Source organism: Maniola hyperantus, chromosome 5 (assembly GCF_902806685.2).
Source record: "Maniola hyperantus chromosome 5, iAphHyp1.2, whole genome shotgun sequence".
Classification (NCBI taxonomy): domain Eukaryota; kingdom Metazoa; phylum Arthropoda; class Insecta; order Lepidoptera; family Nymphalidae; genus Maniola; species Maniola hyperantus.
In genome coordinates this window covers 16,170,807-16,183,420 of record NC_048540.1, presented here as the reverse complement: position 1 = coordinate 16,183,420, position 12,614 = coordinate 16,170,807, and the positions used below count along the sequence as shown (strand labels likewise).

Here is a 12,614-nt window from a genome sequence, read left to right as displayed (position 1 = left end):
GATTTAAATATTATGCGATTTGAACAGAATTTTTGATGGATAATTAATTATTTATTGGTAGTAGATGGTAGATTTTTGGTGGATTTTTGTGCATTATTAATTATTGGTAGTTGGTGGTAGATGCCTCTGACGATTCAAAAATACTTGTAAAAGTTTAATTAATTTTTGTTTTTCTTTTTATTGTTTTGCAGGTATGGAAAGCCGAAGCCGATGACTTGAATGGCCACGATGGACTGACGCGCCTCGTGGCAGTCAAGACGATCAAAGAGTCCGCCTCGCAGAAGGAGAAACAGGAGCTTCTGCACGAAATATACATCATGCAGAAGATTGGCACTCATCCCAATGTGGTCACTATCCTGGCTTGTTGTACTGAACAGGGTAAATATTTTATTTATGAAATCTTAAATCGAAATAATTTCAACCTAATCTTATCTCTAAATCAGGAGAAACACGGTAGAAAAATGGTGTTTGAAAACAATGATAGGGTAATTCTGTTGAATGCGATCTCACTTGGTAATAAATTACGATGCTGTCTTATATGGAATCGATATGGTAATTAAATTAAACCCATACTCCTAATCGGTAACCGTGACGAACTTCCTGACGCAGTGGTGAGCGTTGTGGTTTTATAAGTTGGAGTTCCAGAGTTTAATTCCCGGCAGGGGTTGCTTAGGAGTTTGTAATTTCGAAAAAATTCAGGTCTGGTCTATTTACCACCCTATCGGCAAAGTGATTTAGCGGTCCGTTACGATGCTGTGTAGAATCCAATGGGCATAGGTTTAATGAAACGGCGAACTCCTTCCAAGTTAGCCTGCTTCCATCTTAGACTGCATCAAGTCAAGGGCTAACTTGAATCGGATTAACAAAAGATTTTTTCGCAGTGTCGCTTAGCGGTGCGTTTTTGTATTTGGTGGTATTTCTTTTACTTGCTCTCTAACCCTCGTCTCATCTAATTCCAGAACCGTATCTCCTCATAATGGAGTACGTGATGTGTGGCAAGCTGCTGACGTACCTGCGCGAGCGCCGCTCCCGGCCCGACCGCTTCAGCGGCAGCGGCGCGCTCACGTCGCGGGACCTCACCGTCTTCGCCTACTGCGTCGCGAGGGGCATGGACTATATCGCTTCTAAGGGAGTAAGTACTCTCTGTCTTATAGCCTTACTAGCTAGCTTTGCTCAGCTGGAAATCTACCACAGAACAGCGAGAAAGCGTAAACGTTGGCATCCATATGTGGTAGACACTCAATCTAATCGCACCAAACGTTTTTGCTCGATGTTTCTGATACGCTTATGGTGTGGAATGCTTTTCCGGTGTCCATGTTTCCCACCACTTATACTCTCAATACTTTCAAAGCTATCAAGCAAGAGTGAATCTAGGCAATCTAGTGAATAAAGGCAACTTCAAGGCAAGCGCGCTTCAGCCTAGACCTCATCATTGCGTTTATTAGACGCAGTTTTGACGCAAGCCTTGCAATTAAAACATACATAGACTGCTAAAATCAGTACTATGCCTTTTGGCTTTGCCGTTGTCGAGTAAAAAGAAATAATTGCTGAATTGCTTTCTCTTTAATTTAAAAACAAAAGGGAACTGGCAACATTTAAAAAGTCGATGTCATTTTGGAATTCGTTGCTCGTCATCGTCGATCGTCAAACGATTTTTTTTTAATATGAGTAATATCTGAAGGTCCTTGTAATTATAAGAAGTATCCATAATGAACGTGTTATAACCCCAGAAGTTTCACTTCTTCCGCAGGTACATGTGGAATGTGGATACACGCTACCATTTTTATTTTTATACTTATTTATTTATTTACAGATTGTCCATCGCGATTTAGCCGCGCGCAACGTACTCGTAGACCATAACAAACTATGCAAGATCGCGGACTTCGGTATGTCGCGCTGCGCGGGCGCAGGCGCGCGCGGCGGTCGAGGCGCATTGCCGGTACGGTGGATGGCGCCCGAGGCACTGCTGTACAACGTGTACAGCCACCACACCGACGTATGGGCCTTTGGGATACTGCTGTGGGAGATTGTGACGCTCGGTGAGTAGCAGTAGCCTGCGGCATATCGCGCTGCGCGATTTTTCCACAATGCGTAAGAAGCTTCGCTTCTGCCAACTGTTCTAAGACACCTCACCGCTTATCATTTTCAATGTTTGCTTTACGGGCATAAATCCCAATTTACACTAATTAAACTACTAACTAACATAAATATACTTACAAAAAATTTAAATTGAATTAAGTTAAAATTACAATCAGTACCCTTATTATAAATGCGAAAGTGTGTTTGTTTGTTGGTTTGTCCTTCAATCACATCGCAACGGTGCAACGGATTGACGTGATTTTTGCATGGGTATAGATTAAGACCTGACTATGGCTATGAAAGAACTATGACTATGTGCCTTGCCCATTGCCACTTCAGCTTTGCAAAACGTTAATGTCGGTTACTCTTCAGTTTCTATTCGATTATACGAGAAACTCTAAGCATAGCTCTGTGGAAGTGTATGTATGGTCGATATTCAATCAGGAATATTTGTCTCCTGTTTCAGGTTCAACGCCATACGCAGCGATGTCTGGACGAGAGGTTCTAGCAGCCGTGACGGAGGGCTACCGATTAGAGCGACCCCCTCATTGCAAGCCCCAACTCTACCGCGCCATGCACTCGTGCTGGCACGCCGACCCCTCACAGCGGCCCGCGTTCGCGACCCTCAAGGCCCAGCTAGCTGAGCTCCTAGATAATGAACCTTCCGAGGGCAATTATGTGGATTTGGACTCGTTTTACCAAGAATCCTCGGTCTATAGTGACCCCTCAGCGATTATTCACGATGATGATGGCTTGTCGGCGGAGTATGATCGGGAGAGGCGATGTTTTAGAGAGTAAGTATCTCTCCTATTCTTGAGAGTCCGATCTAACATCTGCTTTCATTTTGGAGCGGATGATATGGCCTTAAAGCAACCACATTGACGTTTTCAGTCATCTTTCATGGTTTACTGGCTGTAGGTATGAGTAGTACAACCATATACCCATGTGTAGACAACACCACCATGACAGGTCGTCCAGAAGTCTTTTTTACGTGGCACCAACTGCATAATGCAATTTTTTTTGGGATTAGCCCATACAATGTACTTTCATCAATCATCATATCAATAAATTACAATTTAACACAATCAGTACCCTTATTATAAATGTGAAAGCGTGTTTATTTGTATAATTAAAAAAGTTTAATGGCCCAGTACTTTCTCTCCAGCATTGACACTGTAACGAGTCTATCGCAGCAATGTTGTTGGAGCTGCCCGTACTCTGCGCACCAAAGACGCGCACCGCTTGCACAAAGAGATGTTTTACGACATTACTAAATCTAACACAATTTTATAACATTTCCAGATTACAAACAGGTGCACCCAAGTTCGACAATCGGGCTTTCAGTTTGCGGGACGAGGAGCTCAGAAACAAATTCGGGATCGGCACGCCACGGATGGGCGGCTTCGGCATCCGGGACGTGCCGTTCAACGAGCGAAACTTCTCCGACGGAGAGTTCAACGAACGAAACTTCCCAGACAAGAACTTCCCGGACAGAAGTTTCCCGGACAAAAACTTTAACGACCCGAACTTTACCGAACGGAAGGACGGTAAACTTTCAACGTCCAGTTTCCATCGAGAAAGGGAAAGAGAGAATCCTCTTGTCAGTAGGAACAGCTTCAATGGCTTCCCCAGGATAGGGACGAGAGAAAACCATTTCCAAATGACACCTGATGGAAGAAATAAGAGGGTGCCGGAATTTGAGTGTGATATTTGAGTATTATCAAGAAAGATAAAGAGAAAACCACTTGGCAAACCTCCCTCCTCTCCTCCTACTTACTCTTTGTGTGGTTCCCGTGAGCGCCTTCTTGACTCCCTCCAAGTTGTTAATAACTTTGTCCCTTTTCCTTCCTCTTCTTGAGTCTTTTCTTGAGTCTCCCCTTTTTGGGGCAGACGTACACAAAAAACACAGATTCCCGAGAGCCACGTGACCCGAAGCCACTCTCTTTCAAGCATCAACTGGTCTGCGATCACGGTGCCAAGCTTTTCCGCCTATTACCATTGATGTACGAGCTTCTCGAAGTTTTCTGCTGCGGCGACGAGAACCTGGTAGTAGACTGGTCAGTAGGAACAGCATCAATGGCTTCTCCAGAATAGGGATGAGAGAAAACCATTTCCAAATGACACCAAATGGAGAATAAGAGGGTGCCAGAATTTGAGTGTGATATTTGAGTCTTGCGCTGGTTTTATCCTCAGATACAGATATATATTTTGTTGAAATAGTGCGTCAAGCAAAAAGTTCATGACATTGGAATACTTTATAAACTTCCAGGTTCAAATGGGCAAGAACCCAGAGCCGTAAAGCCAGTTGAAAAAAAATGAGCCCCAAGGTATGACGGTAGATGGGAAATAGCAGAATAAAATTTAGACGTGACAGTTATGTAGCTTTAATTAGGAATTTGTTGTTATTCCAGCGTTTTTTCTTTTCAAAATCTTAGGTGCGAAAATGTTCTTAATTCTCGATATAAATAAAAACTTCTATAAATCAGGATTTCTATGTCCAAGGTTTATAAAAAATCGTCGCCTATAGGTTATTTGGCGTGAATACCGAATTATCTAAAATTCAATCAATAGCATTGTGCAAAAGCGATGTTTTATTTCCAACCGTGTGAAATTATTGCAATTTTTCATTTTCAATACGTTAAAATTCTGTCGTCTCATACAATTATAGGTAACAGTTTTTTATAGGTTTTTGGGTGTGAATGCCAAATTATATAAAATTTGAATCAATCAATTTGATTAAGCAAGAGCAATTTTTATTTCTAATCGCGTGAAATTCTTGCAATGTTTCAATTTCAATAGATAAGTACGTTGAAATTCTCTAGCTATTAAACTATCGTAAATATCAGGTTATCTATCAGTATTGAACCACATTTTACAGATTTTATGTTGGTGAGAATGGTACGAGGAAATTAAGTAAAATTCAATATATTGGATTTATAAATTCAATTGCGCAAATTATGATTTAAGTTTAAATTTCAATTGGTTGAAATGCTGTAAACTTAGGTCTGTGTATTTTGTAAATAAACTTTAATTTATAACAGTATTCGTTTCAGTGAATGACTCTATGTGTCTAACAATTATCATTTGAATGGTAGTTGGGTAGGTACATTGTAAATAATAGTTACGTATGGCTAGGTTAAGTTTTGTAAAGTAGGTTAATAAAGCACGTCATTTTGACACAAGTTTGAATAAAGAATGTTATGCGTTCGACACACAGTATGAAAGAGTTTGTTTATAAATACCTATATAGTCTATGATTTTATCAATTTTATTTTTTTCTTTAATCTGTAACAGAATAAAAAATGTTTAGTTTTGTTGTGTTTTAGGGCGAATGTGTTTTAAAATAAAACATAAAATTAAAATAATAATCAAAGAATTTATGCATTAAAGTACTTTATTAATGGTGCTAAAATACACAGTTACTTTTTCGAATATCTAATTTTCCTGTAAATACTATTGTTTAACAAATATTAAATACTTATTATATTTTTACTTAACTAAGAAACTCTTCCATTTTGAAATCTCAGTTCATCGCTACTTTCTAGTCTCTAAATTGTATAAATTCTATTGGATTGTTATATGATCTGATTATTGTATAAGTTTGAAAGATTTATTTTAATATGAATAAAATATTGAGAAATATTCCTGCATTTTTTCTCGTGTAAGGTGCCCTGCCCTTCTGACTAGCAAAGATCGCCAAATGCAAACGATAGGGTCTTGGACTGTAGAAATAAAATGATGTGATTTTTTGTATAATAATAATAAAGTTTTTTATTAAAGTCAAAAGAACCCAGTTTACATAATATTATTTATAAAATATACCATTATAAAAATTAAAATAACATAAAGTAAAATGAACTTCATGTACATACAAACTCATAAACGTTTATGGGGCTAGAATTCATTATTAAAGAGAATAATTGAATAAAACATGATTTTTATTTATTTTCAACATGAACGACAATTTTTTTCAATTTTCAAACATAGAACTAGAGTTATTTCTACGGGAAAATATTTTTTTTGTTAAAAAATTGAAAAATATTTGTCGTGCCTTCTGACGTCATTAATCGCTTTTGCTACAGCAGCGTGACATTAATTTAATTAATTATTTTAAAAATAAATAAAAATATTTTTTTTTTTAATTTATTCTCTTTAATAATGTTATAGCCCCAAAAACTGCCGCTATACAAAAAATCACGTCATTTTACTACTACAGTCCAAGACCCTATTCTCAATTCTATTCAGGCAGTCCGCACCTCTAACTTTTCAGAGTTATGTGCATTTAAAACAACTGAATATAATAATATTATCATAGAAGCTGTGATAGCCTAGTGGTTTGGACGTCTAGAGGGTTCGTTCCCGGGCACGCACCTCTAACTTTTCGGAGTAATGTGCGTTTTAAGTACCTACCTAATTAAATATCACTTGCTTTAACGGTGAAGGAAAACATCGTGAGGAAACCTGCATGCCTGAAAGTATCAAGGATATCAGTGCTTATTGTATGGATGAAAAGATTTCTAGTTAGTACTAGCTGCCCCGGCGAACTTCGTACCGCCTAACAGTCGTTTCTTTTTCAGGATTTTTTTAAACTTTTCTCTCCGTAAGAACCATCCTCATTACTTCAAGGAATATTATAAAAAAATAATTAGCGAAATCGGTTCAGCTGTTCTCGAGATTTGCGATCAGCAACACATTCAGCGATTCATTTTTATATATAGAGATTTAAACTGAAAACAGTATGTATGTAAACAATCTTCGCATTCTCAATTCGACATTAAAGCGTGCATTAAGCAAACGGCAGAGGCCTAGTGGCGTTGGAAATTGATTTTCATTTCAACGCAATAGGTTATAAGCGAGTTACGGCACTCAGCACTTTCCTTTTAACCGCAGCATGACCTGACCGCATTGTCTAAGTAATACTTGTGCTTTGAAACATACATACAGAATGATTCGTTATATTACTACTTATTTTAAAATTCCTTACAGATAATTACAGAACTCCTTTATGTTGTCACGCTTGCGGTAAACGCAGTAAGTAAGCAATGGCAAGATTTAGAGAAAATTCAACGATTTTCAGCAATTTTACTCTGATGAATACAGCGCCGTCTCCCTGCCAAAATTGCTGTGCCCTAAAAGGGTTGTTTAATTGTCATTATATAATAAGAATTGTTCAGTTAACTATGTGATTAATATTGGAATGCATTGAATAAATGATAAAATCATCGTTTCTATGTCTTTTTCTTTTCTTGTTTGATGGCTTTTTGTAGCACCAGATCAGCACAATGCACTTTGCCAGTGTCACGTAGCTTGAAAGAGGCACCTATAACATTATGAATTACTATAAAACATGCGGTTTTCCTCACGTTCACTGCTAAAGGAAGTCATAATTGAATTGCTTAAAATGCACATACCTTCGAAAAATTTGAGCGAGCGCGGGATTGAACCCTCGACACTCCAAATTGCAGGGAAGACGTAGGCATACCACTACGAAGACGTATTTTCAACTGTAAGCGAAAGTTCTGTCAATCTCTCTTTTTCTTTATAAAATACTAGCTTATGCTCGCGACTTCGTCCGCGTGGACTTCACAAATTTCAAACCCCTATTTCACCCCCTTAGGAGTTGAATTTTCAAAAATCCTTTCTTAGCGGATGCCTACGTCATAATAGCTATCTGCATGCCAAATTTCAGCCAGATCCGTCCAGTAGTTTGAGCTGTGCGTTGATAGACCAGTCAGTCAGTCAGTCAGTCAGTCAGTCACCCTTTCCTTTTATATATTTAGATTAGATGATGCCCACGACTTCGCCGCAAGAGTTTCGGTTTTAAAAATCCCGTGGGAACTTTTTGATTTTCGGCGATAAAAGTAGTCTATGCCTTTCTCCGGGATGCAAGCTATCTCTGTACCAAATTTTGTCAAAATCGGTTAGACGGATAGGCCGTGAAAAGCTAGCAGACAGACAGACAGGTAGATAGACTCAAACAACACAACACAACAACACTTTCGTATTTATAATATTAGTATGGATTTATTATCTATACTAATAAATAAATCTAGGATAATTTTCCATCATCCTGTATTTGTCTAGCATATAGCTATGCGACAAACGGCGATTCAAAGTGAAGAAAGTAACAAGTCATATCTTTAACAACGAACCGCAGCCATTTAATCTAATAGTTTTTCGTACCTTTGTTTACTGTGTAAATAATAAAATTGAACGACACTGGCAGTATAAAAGAAAATGAACTTTATTATGAACAACAGAAGAATACTTTTTGATAGAGCCTCTTGGATTGCAATGCTTTTCTTTTATCTTCTAAAGTGAGTGTTGAAACAGAATAGGTAGACGAGATTGATTAAGTACCTAGATGCTGTATTCAGATTTTATATGATTTGTTGATGCTATGTCGAAGTCACTAAAACCTCACCATGATAACTTAGTGGTTAGGAGGGACGTCGGAGGTCGGAGGTTCGATCCCGGGCACGCACCTCTAACTTTTAAATGTTATGTGCGTTTTAATTAATTAATATCACTTGCTTTAACGGTGCAGGAAAACATCGTGAGGAAACCTGCATGCTTGAGAGTTCTCGATAACGTTCTCAAAGGTGTGTGAAGTCTGCCAATCCGCACTTGACCAGGGTGGTGGACTGTGGCCAAATTCTGACAGGAGAACTGTGCTCTGTAGTGAGATGGCGATGGGTTGATCATGATGATGATGAAACTCATTTCGTCTACGAGCTAGAGACCTGTGACACGCGGACAGACAGACAGACACTAGAGTGATATTAATAGGGCTCCGTTTTTACCCTTTGGTTACGGAACCCTATAAGAGAACAGTATAATTTAATTAAAGGTAAATGTAGAAATTATAAGTATAAAAAGTAGCGTTGTATTGCAACCTTCTCATCATTGTATTTGGTGTCGGTACTTATTTTCTTATAAGGTTATCGTCAACTCAAGAGTAAGTAAGTACTATGAGATGACTCCCGCGATGACACCCATTCCCTTGTCAGCATTGATCAAACATTAGATACCGCATCCAAATCATCCCAGTCATCATGGTAACACTTTTTTTTAATGTCACGCTGTTGGTAACTAACGAGAAAACGCGAATGCGACTTTAATAGCATAAATGTTTGTTTTAAATGTTAATACTTTTTTGAGTCAATTCTTTTCAGCAGATTTAATGTTTTTTTAATTTGGGGCCGTGGGGCTTGGGGGCTCGGCTCTTTTTGAGGAAATGTCGAAAAGGGTTATCGAGTCAACCGGGGACCCGAGAGCTGGCAGCTACCTTGGTCAAAGAAATAGTTTGGCCATCCAAAGAGGTAATGCTGCCAGCATCTTGGGTACAATGCCTCGCTGCGGTGGCCTCGATGAGGTTTTAGATTTAATTTAATTTATTTTAGTTTTAATTTAATGTTGTTTTTTTTAGATTTAAGTTTATGCCATAGAAAATGTATTTATATTACCTTTTAGCAGATTGTACTTAAATGTAGGTACAGTACGCGGCCGAAAGTAATGTACATCGGCCTTTAGAATGACATTTCGGCTTTGTAGAGCGTTGTCTCTGTCACTCAAACCTATATGACGTTTTGTCGGGCTCAACGACAGGGACAACGCTCTACAAATCTGCTATCTCCTTCTAAAGATCGATGTACATTTCAGCCGCGTACTCTACCTACATTAAAAAAAACCTTTGCCTTAAAAAGCGTTTTTCATACAATATACAAATAGTTCATGATGATGCGGATTTATCTAAATATATAAAAGGAAAAGATGACCTGACTGACTGACTGATCTATCAACGCACAGCTCAAACTACTGGACTATGACAGATAGCTATTATGATGTAGGCATCCACTAAGAGAGGATTTTTGAAAATTCAACCCCTAAGGGGGTGAAATAGGGGTTTGAAATTTGTGTAGTCCACGCGGACGACGTCGCGAGTATAAGCTAGTTTTTAAATAAAAATGGCGAGCAAAAGAGCAGGCGGGTCACGTGATGTTAAGTGATTACCGCCACCCATGAACATTTGCAGTACCAGAGGAACCACCAATGCGTTGTCGGCCTTTCAGGAATTTGTTGGTCCGCACCTTGAATAACCCCATGTTGTAATCTAATGGGAACACCGCCGAAGGGAGTTGATTCCACAGTTTGCATGTGCGTGGAAAAAGGATCTGGCACCACGAGCGACTTATTTTGCCACCTTGACCACTTCTATGCCTTTTTGAATTCTGTAGTTTTAATAGTTAAGCTCTTTAAAAAAATGCATACATAACATATTAAAAGAAAGTTTGGCCTCCGTATAAGGCTACCATTACATATGTATTGAAAAGCAAATGTCGAAAGCATCCGAAAAGATAAGAGCTTTAATGATGCTGGCTCATCTTCAACTATTACTTAGTGTTTATTTTGGCCGCAGCGGGAATTTGCTGTTTAACCGTCTCAAAGTTTGAAAGTCTAGGAAAAAATATTCTCAGTTTCATAAAATCATAAATTAATAAGGATTCTAACTTTTGAACTGTGTGTCCGCGTACATACCCCTTCCAGGCTAGCCCGCTTCTATCTTCGACTGCATCATCACTTATCACCAGGTGAGATTGCAGTCAAGGGCTAAATTGTATCTGAATAAAAAAAGTAGTAGGTATTCGGGCAACGTTCCCACAGAACATTGAATGGGTAGACACCATTTTGTCCTAACGTCATCCTAATCCGAGGTCCGAGTCTCACATGAGGCGCTCTTAGGACGACGTTACCCCCGATGTCGTCGAGCCCTAGGGCTCCAACTCAACCCACCGGTTACGCAGTAACGACCAAGTAGGGCCAGCAGTATTACACAGTCCGAAAAAATAACTACCCACATTCCTCAACATTTTCATTAAAAGAGATTGCCCATTTTCTTAGGAGCTTTGGGCCCCCCCTAATATAATTGTTATGTCACCATGGTTTTAATTTTATTTTGTAGACAAATAATTAACTCTTTATATTCTGCAAACGATTTCTATTTATTCACCCTGGTTATAAAGAAATCTTATTTTTTATATTGCTGATATTGAGGTTATATTTAATCAATACTTCTTCAAAATAAATGCATCTTTACGATTATAACTGTATTTGTGGATATTTTCAATAATAGAGTGAAAAAAAGTCGTTATAAAACATAATCGTACAAAAATAACACATTAAAAAAAAATTAATACGACGCAACGCCACAAAAGAGGGCCCGTTCACGGGCGATCTCCAAAAATAGCGATTTAGTGCCGAGCTTATAAAAATATCGATAATGATTGACGTATCGATCTAATCGATAACTTTCGTAACTGACGCAACTTACCGTGAAAGCACCACTACGATCGCAAACCATGCGGAACTCGCCGATCACTTGATTATGATCCCTATTTCATTTCAGATACGTTATATTTTTGAATTAAGCAGCTGGATTGAAATTAGTTTTGGCATTCAATTATTGTCGAATTCTTTATGTAATTTTGCCATACCTACTGATAACAATGTAAGTGACCTAACCATTTTTGGATGGGTCACATTATGACCCTAGGAACCAGAGAAAGTTAGCGTATCCGGTAGAGATGGAACATTTCACAGATAGCATGTGAAAAATCATGTGAAAAAACCTTTTAATATGTAACACGTCTTGCTCTTATTAAAGTAGCATGTGAAGAATCTTCTATATATATAAAAGGAAAAGGTGACTGACTGACTGACTGACTGACTGACTGACTGACTGACTGACTGACTGACTGACTGATCTATCAACGCACAGCTCAAACTACTGAACGGATCGGGCTGAAATTTGGCATGCAGATAGCTATTATGACGTAGGCATCCGCTAAGAAAGGATTTTTGAAAATTCAACTCCTAAGGGGATGAAATAGGGATTTGAAATTTTGTAGTCCACGCGGACGAAGTCGCGAGCATAAGCTAGTCCGAAATAAAACTTCACAAAGTTTGAAAATTATTACATTTAATCCCGCTTTATTGTTTAAATTTTGCATGCACACGGTCAATGACCTGAGCTAAAGAGCGCGCGAGCGAGAACACTCGCATCGCTCCGTGTTAGAAAAGTAAAAACATCTAGTCCAATTGACGTATCAAACGAGCCTCTGCTACGTATCATGAAAAACGATTTTTCAAACTTACCATTACACCAGTAAGAGCGAAAGCTTACTTTTCATGAAAATCATGGCAACGTGTGGAATATCACTGCTATTCATCTTGATAGCTTGATAGCTTTATACCTAACTAGATGATGCCAACGAATTCGTCCGCATGGATTTAGGTTTTTAAAAATCCTGTGGGATCTCTTCAATTTTCCGGGATAAAAAGTAGCATATGTCCTTCCCCGGGATGCAAGCTATCTCTATACCAAATTTCGTCAAAATCGGTTGAACGGTTGAGCCGTGAAAAGCTAACAGACAAACAGACAGCCAGATATACACACTTTCGCATTTATAATATAAAATATTAGTATGGATTAGTATGGATGTTAAAATAAAATAATGTAGCAAATGATAAATTGA

General features: G+C 38.4%; 1 protein-coding gene across 1 annotated transcript in view; it reads left to right on the top strand.

Annotated features, from left to right (window-relative positions):
- The window catches only part of LOC117982200 (uncharacterized), a 179,184-nt gene extending 174,065 nt beyond the window's left edge, over positions 1–5,119 (top strand). The window contains exons 4-8 of the mRNA XM_034968519.2: positions 192–378; positions 960–1,132; positions 1,814–2,039; positions 2,546–2,873; positions 3,382–5,119. Of these exons, the coding sequence (XP_034824410.2) occupies positions 192–378; positions 960–1,132; positions 1,814–2,039; positions 2,546–2,873; positions 3,382–3,793 (1,326 nt within the window). The 3' untranslated portion in view covers positions 3,794–5,119. The remainder of the gene's footprint in view (positions 1–191; positions 379–959; positions 1,133–1,813; positions 2,040–2,545; positions 2,874–3,381) is intronic.
- The last annotated feature ends 7,495 nt before the right edge of the window (positions 5,120–12,614 follow it).